The 7458-nt window shown below is 53.3% G+C and overlaps 1 protein-coding gene across 1 annotated transcript in view; it reads right to left on the bottom strand.

Annotated features, from left to right (window-relative positions):
- Positions 1-3128: 3128 nt before the first annotated feature.
- The window catches only part of BATF (basic leucine zipper transcription factor, ATF-like), a 4810-nt gene continuing 480 nt past the window's right edge, over positions 3129-7458 (bottom strand). The window contains exons 2-3 of the mRNA XM_010161430.1: positions 6031-6135; positions 3129-3413 (exon numbers count right to left, since the gene is read on the bottom strand). Of these exons, the coding sequence (XP_010159732.1) occupies positions 3207-3413; positions 6031-6135 (312 nt within the window). The 3' untranslated portion in view covers positions 3129-3206. The remainder of the gene's footprint in view (positions 3414-6030; positions 6136-7458) is intronic.

Below are 7458 nucleotides of genomic sequence, written 5' to 3'. Positions count from 1 at the left end.
CAGCCTCTCTGCCGCAAGAGAGCTCAGGAAGGAGGCAACTGAGCAGCGGGCTGCCGCTGGGGAGCTCAGTCTTTGCCCAGCAGAGGCCAGCACAGGCGCAGTATGGTGGCAGGCACTGCTTGCCTCCACAGCTGCCTACACCTGGCCTTCCCCGGCTCCAAAAGTCTCTTAGCCCCCTGTGAGCCCTCATCCCTTTACTGCTTTGGGAGAGCTTTGCAGCGGGGGGGCTATGTCGTGCAGCAGAAAGGCGCTGACACCCTACTCGGGTAAGGAGAAGCTGCCACAGACCCAGCCATCACCCCATTTCTCCACTTGTGTGCCCAGAAGCACCCCCTTCCCTTGGAGCAACAGGCCAGCATGGTGTTCCTGGAAGTTGGGCATGCCCAGATAATACTCACACAACACTTTGGAAATGCCACATGCCAGGGAAATGAAGTTCAAAATGAATTGCATTGTGGGTAGGAGCAGACAATCAAAAGCAATCAGAGGTGATTGCCCTGGGCCTCACCCTGCCCTTTGCACCTCATTTGAGCTCATTAACAGTTCATTTGCATATAACAGTGAGGTCCACACCAGAGGACAGGCACTTGGCTACTTAGAAATCAAAACTAGCTGTGTGAGAAGTCTTGAGTGGAGGCCAAGAGCCTGGGGAAGAGAAGCAAGAGGCAGCATGGTACAGAAGCGATGTCCTTGCATAACCTGGACAAGCAGCTTGTGCAGCTCTGCAAACAGCCTCAGGAAAAGATCCCCTTTTTCTCAGCGATTGGTTGAAAAGGGCTGATGGCCCTGAAAGGGTCTGTTATCCCTTGTTGCTTGGGTGATAAGGACATTTTCCCAGGGGAACCCCTTTTTACACCCAAGAGAGACCACATCCCAGACATCTAACAATCACCAGAAGCAACCAAGAGGTCAAAACCTGCTTGAACCATGCAGGTCATCTTCTGTGATCAGGTTTTTGAGGGCAAAACTGGGCAAAGACAAGTCAGATTGGAAGATGCATCCCCTAGCACCAACACACACGCAACGTTTGCCCAAAATGGCTGAGCACAACGCTGCTCAGAAGGCTTCCAGCTCACAGCCAGCCATGCACCTTAACTGATGATGCCAAGACTATTGTTTAGGTTCTGGAGAGGATGTTGTTGCAAACCCGTCTCCCAGTCTCACCACTTACCACTTATTTTCGTTCTGAGTCGCAGTAATGAGTCTGAGACGTTACCAGTGAGTAGTCTAGCAATTCTGCGGGCATTACGCAGAACCCCACCCAGCCTGCAGGATCTCCGACAGCTCTGCAACAGAAATACTGGCTTCGTGTCTGCGTGGGCATAGGTGATACATATACATCGAGGCAGGACCTTCTCCCAGCTGCAGATAACACCAAGCTTAGCATTTTATAGCCATGAGAAAACACAGAGGTGATGGCAAGGACGGAGATTTCTTGTTATTGTAGGCAATACTGTGTTCTAAGTCAGTGAAAGCTTTGCTGGGGCTCTGTTGCATCCTGCAGTGAGGGGCATGAGCCTGAGGTGCCCTGCACAGCAAACCCCAAGCGAGGTAGCTGTAGCTTTTTTCTCCGAAACTGTGTCATCCAGGAACATCAGAGCCCTAAGGAATAGCAAGTGAAAAATTGGGGAGAAAACCCACCAGAAGCTGAAGGAGCAGAAGTGGAGCCTATAAAAACAAGCTCATCCAGAGCTGCAGCCAGTTGTCTCCCAAGTTTAAAGGGCCAAATCCCAGAGAAAAGCCGTTTGTGAGGGGCCTTTGTAGGCTGAGTGGCTCAAAGCATGGCCTGCGTGGGGAATCAGCAGCTCTGGTTGTTGTACCAATGGATGGAGTGAAGCCTACTGGTGTGAGATTGAGCAGAGGGGGGTAGTGTAAGACACTGAAATTGCTCCTGCTGCTTTTTTGTGAACGTGGTTAGAATATTTTTGCTGCCCGTAGATGTGTTAAAAGCCTGTGTCAGCAGCACTGATGCACCCCTATGCTGAAAAAATGGCAGCTGATGCTCCTTGGAGGTGGCAGCAGTCCTGAGCCAGCATTAGCAACAGAGCCTGCACTGGCACGTCGGCTTCAGGTTTGTGTATGGAGTGCCACTGATAGGGGGACTGCTGACTGGTGGGGTTGTGGACCAGCTTGTGTTTCCGCTAGATCAGACCCAGGAGAACTAATCTACTCTTCACTGACCTTTCAGGTTTCATCTGCTTCAATGCAGCGGCCTTTTGTGGAGCTGTGACTGGCAGGGAAGGGGAAACAGCGTAGGCTGCAGCTACGTGCCTTGTAGCAGGGTGCCTTGGAGCAAGGGTTCTGCTTCTCCTGTGTGCTCCAGCACAGCATCACCACCCCCCTCCATGCTGCCATGCTCCCTTCCGGCTACGCTGCTTGTCAAGCTGAAGGATCCACCAGCCCAAGACCCGCACGTGAGGTGACACGACCACACGTGTAAGGGGAGGACACGGAGGCCAAGGCAGTGGCAGCAGGAAGCGGAGGGGGCCAGCAGGGAAGAGACCTGTGATGCTGTGTGGCATGGCAGGCTCAGTCAGGTCCAGCCCTGCAGCAAGGAGAGACCCATCTCGCCCAGGGACCCCATCACCTCACAAACCATTGCTCCCCAGCCTGCCCAACCCATACACATGGGCCTCCCTCTTAAATGTGGGGCTCCAGCCACCGGCCCTGGCTTAGACACCAGCTCACAGTAGTGCTGTTCCCTGGACTCCAAGCTCTCCCCTCCTGCTGCCTGCATCCTCACTGTGTCATGACGTGCTTTAGGAGTGGCTCAGGTCCTGTTTTGGAAACAAGAGTTAAGCATTTTCAATCTTTATTTTACAAAAATAAACCATTTTTGGTATTCTGTGGCCCCCACCTCCCGTTCCTCTCCCCGGAGCTCCAGCTGTTGTGCACTCCAGCTGGCATAGAGGCTGCCAGTGCCACTCTCCTGCAATCATCCCAAAGCAAGTGCTGGGAAGGGGGTTGGAGCCCTTTTGCGAATGCCTCCTCTTCCCAGGATCCAAGTGGGAAACTGCCCAAAGATGCCTCCTGGTGGCTGTGCCATTTCTGCACAGGGAGCAAGTCTCCGGCAAGTCACTCAGAGTACACACTTTTGAGAAGGGGTGTCCCTCGGTTCATCCCTCTCCCTTGGATGGAAAAGCGAGCCCCACGAAGTTGCTTCTTGCCATCGGTGGAGCCAGCAGGCTGCCGTCCCACTGGCTGGCTCAATGCTGGAAGCGTGGGGAGCTGATGTGGGGCTGGTGGAAGGAGTGTGTGGCGTAAAGCACTTCTGGAGGTGGCGGGGGTGATGTCAGGATGGAGCAGAGCGGCTCGTGGGAGCTCAGCATGGAGGCAAAGTGCTTCATCTCCTCCGTCAGCTGCTTGATCTCCCGGCGCAGGGCAGCGTTCTGCCTCTCCAGGTCTTCGCTCTCCTGAGGAGACAAAACCACAGGGTTTTCCTCAGCGTGGGAGCTACAGGGACAAGCTGAGGACACTCGGGTCACCATCCCATACCTCTCTGCCCCGCAGAGTTTCCAGAATAACACATTTCCGGTAAATTCGGCACGGAGCCATGCCTGGGCAAACCCCCTTCCCCCATCCGTCCGGGCTGGGCGCGGGTGCGATGATGCTGGTGGCCCCAGCCACGCGCCCCAGCTTACGAGAAGTGACTGCAGCGTGCTCCCTCCCGCCCAGGCTTTCTCGCTCCCTCTCACGCACGACGCCCGGCTGCTTCCCGGGCCGCCTGGCCTGGGGGGGAGGGCGTGCTGAATAACCGCCGTCTTTAACCAGAAAACCACCTGCCACAGGAAACCTGTCATTGCCCTGGAAAGAAAAGACTCACTGCTTCCTGCTAGCAGCCGGGGAAACCAGCGGCACGGTGGGGAGGAGGGGGAGACGCTTGAGTCAGAAGAAAAGAGAAACCGAGGCCGCAGAAGAACTGAATTAATACGGTTATTAATGAGAATAACAACAAAGGGGTTAATAATGATGCTCAGCCTTGCCTCAACGATCCTGAAAGCATCGCAGCCTTTGCTACATCTACTGGTGTTGAAGCGCAGCCAGCTCCTGGCTGCAGCATCCCAGGCTCCGTCTGACCATGGAGCCAGCAGCCTGGCCAGGACCTCAGGAAGGAGGGAGGATGCAGTGGCAGGCTCTGCAAACTCAGCCAAGGCAGCTAAAGTGTGACCTGGCACTCTGAGGGCCTGGAAGGCTGCACCACCACCTCAGCAAAGCGAGCTGGTCGCCATTCAGCTGCCATGCTGATGCACGACGGTGCCTGCTCCCTGCGCACAGGCTGAGAGGCACCCAGCAGCTACAGTAGCTGTCACAGGAGGAGCTCGCACAGCAACCGAGCATCTCAGACCTCACTAAATACTTTGGAAACAATGACTGACATCAAACTCGGGAGCTGACGGGAATCACCCAGGGGCCGGGAGCCCCAGCCTCCCTGTGACTCATTCCTCTCAAAACACAAGCTACAAAGTCCTAGGGCTGATGGAGCTGCTGGCTCCTTTCATGTCACCCTGGCTCAAGCTGAGCCATGCTCTTCTGGGCAGAACCACATCAGAGAAGCCAAGTCCCTGATGCAGGGCCGGCCAAAGGCAAAGAGCACTCAGGGAATGAACCCAGAAGCAGCAGAGGGTCACTGTCAGCAAGGAATTGGAAAAACATTAGCAAAAATTCACCACCCATCCTCTTCTTGTCTCCCTGCATTTCTCCAACTGCCTGCCAGGATCCTCTCTGTCTAAACCAAAGTGGGCTTAGCCCCTCTGCTCCCCTCCCCACGGTATGGCAAGGAGTGAGTGCTATCAATGCTAGCTGAGCAGTAGTAACCTCATAAGCAAGTGGTTTGTCATCTGCCCTTAGAGCAGCCCTATTCTTGGTGCACAGCTAGGCTAAATTTTCCTTGGGGAGGATCAGAGCCCATATCCACCTCTAAGATTAGGCTGGAGAGAGCACCAACCCCAAGGAAAGGGTGTCTTTTCACCCTTCTCAGGCACAGTTGCCCAGAGCCATCGCTGCTGACAGGTATAATGCCTACAACCATGTCATCTCTAGAAGGATCATCAACTACTGAGAAAAGAGTGAAACATCTGTCCTAAACCCAGCTCCAACCATGGACTGAGGGTTCTATGTAAGGAGGAAGATTCAGGACTGGCTTCTCAAGAATTTTTCCCAAAAATGAGGATCTGAGGGAATATGAAGACCACTCACTAAGCCAAAGGAAGGTTTTTTGAACACAAGCCAGACTACCACTTTTCAAAGGGCAGCCAAGCCCAATGCAGGGATAAAGATGGTCTCTGCCCACTGCAGGCTGTGTGTTCTGTGTCCTGCCTCATCCTGCCAAAACACATGGGACAGCACTTACCAATGTGCAGAATGCAGAGGAGCGCAGACCCTGTGCTCCAGCACTGACCACACACTCCTGCCCAAACACACACAGCCAGAAACGACCATCCCTCCTGAAAAGCAGATGCCTATTTCTTCACACTGGGAAGCACTGTAGGGGTGCCTGTGGTGCCACAGGAGAGCGGGACAGCAGGAAAGGAGGGAAAATCCATGCGAAACAACAGGAAAGGCCTCCAGGTACTGTACAGTGTTCAGATGTAGAAAGGAATACAAGCACTACCATGGTGACATTTTAAAATAATAGAAAATTATGAATATTTATGTATCTACGCTGTGTAGTGTCTCAGGGCTGTGTGTAAGCGATGGCCTGAAGCACAAACCCAGGGAGAGCCAGCCCAGGTGAGCCTGCGCTTTCAAATTGCTTCTGACTGAGCTGGTCAGAAGAGGTTAAGAAAGGAAATCGGTAACGTCAGACTGAGACATAAAGATGGATTCAAAACTAGCTGCAACACTTGAACGCTTCGGTGGCAGTCGTCCTGGGCTGTGCGCTCTTTGCTGCGGGCGCTCTCTCCTACATCCTGCCCTGGCCTCACTTTTCCTGTCCTGCCTCAACAGAGCCCCTCCGCTCTGAATCCCAGGGGAAAAGCACGTTGTCCCCTGCGTAAGGCCCCTGCGCTGGGGAAGGGTGGGAGTGCTCACCAAGTGCAGCGTGTCTGCTTTCTGGGTCTGCCTCAGGCGGCTCTTCTGGGCAGCGATGCGATTCTTCTCTCTCCTCTGGACTTTCCTCATATCGTCGGAGGAGTCCTAGGGAAACAAAGCATGGAAATGACTGGGAGATCCCCTCCCTCACCCCTGCTCCTGCAGGGCAGTAGGTGAGAAGGGGACACAACAGATAACATCACTGAAGCACAGGACATGGGATACACACCCTCAGTAGCAGGATAAAGCCATATCCCAAGGATGTGTGATGCTTTTGGCAGTTGCCAGGAGGAACAAATCTGACACCCTTGGGCATCCCAACACAGCTGGGAAATGACCACCATCCTCCCTTCACCAAGACACATGCCTGGGATATGGCTTGAGGGACCAGAATAAGGACTTCTCTCCAGAACAGAGACAATTTAAATTCCTTGTGTAGAAAACCTTTCCCTTCCTAGTCTCTCTACGGGGATGCAGCACTGAAGACATTCCAGATCCTTGGCTAAACCAGAGGTTCAGCCTGTGTTTTCCTCTCTCTATCATCCTTTTCCCTCAGGTTTTATTTGTTGCAGACCCTTACAGTGCAGAGTGGTCTCTGCCTTGTTTAACTAGGCAGACTTGGAGCTTTTGGTTTTTCCCAGCTCTCTGTGCTTGCTCTTTTCTGGAGTCCCTTGGTAGCAATGCCTCCAGTACTGACTGCAACTTGGGCAGGGGAGAGCACACGCCTCCAGGCTCCAGGTCACGAGCTTCGTGCAGCAGCCGTTCTCTGCTGAGATCTGGTCCTGCTGCTGCCTTCTGACAGTTGAAACCGTCGCACAGACTCTTTCATCTTCTATTTTCATATTGCACTGCCTCTTTTGTGGACTCTAGCATTCACACTACCGCTTCTCCGCAGGACTACAAAACTCAGCCACAAAAGTTATCTTCCCAGCCCATCGGTCTGTCCACATCCTCTCCCCCCTCCACCCCGCCCAAGACCTTTTCTTTTCTTTGAACTTAACCGTTTCATCCTTGCCTTCGATACTCTACAAATGTCTTAGATATGGCAGCTCCCAAGTCCAGTCCCAACCCTTTGGCAACCCTGGTGCTTTATTCTCTTTTCTGCCAGGATGCTTCCCCATCCCTGGTCGCAAGCCCAAAATCACCTGCCCTGATCATCCTCAAGGTTTCTGAGCAAAGTCTCAGGTACTTGCCACTGTTGCCAGCCCTAGAGAAATGGCAAATGACAGGTATAATAAAGCTTAGCCAGAAAAGGCAGTGGAAATACCTTGGAGTTGTGTCAGTATCTGCCAGCAATTAAGGTACTCAGTCCAACAAACCAAAATCCCTCTGTCAAGCATTACTGAGACAAAAACCCTCTAAGCTGAACAGAAAAGAAAGCAGACTCAGAGTGGCAGGGCTTTTCTGGGTCCCAAGAACTGTCCATGA

Source organism: Eurypyga helias, unplaced genomic scaffold, assembly GCF_000690775.1.
Source record: "Eurypyga helias isolate BGI_N326 unplaced genomic scaffold, ASM69077v1 scaffold27710, whole genome shotgun sequence".
Taxonomy (NCBI): domain Eukaryota; kingdom Metazoa; phylum Chordata; class Aves; order Eurypygiformes; family Eurypygidae; genus Eurypyga; species Eurypyga helias.
The sequence above is the reverse complement of the archived record's forward strand: the minus strand, read 5'-3'. Positions and strand labels throughout refer to the sequence as shown.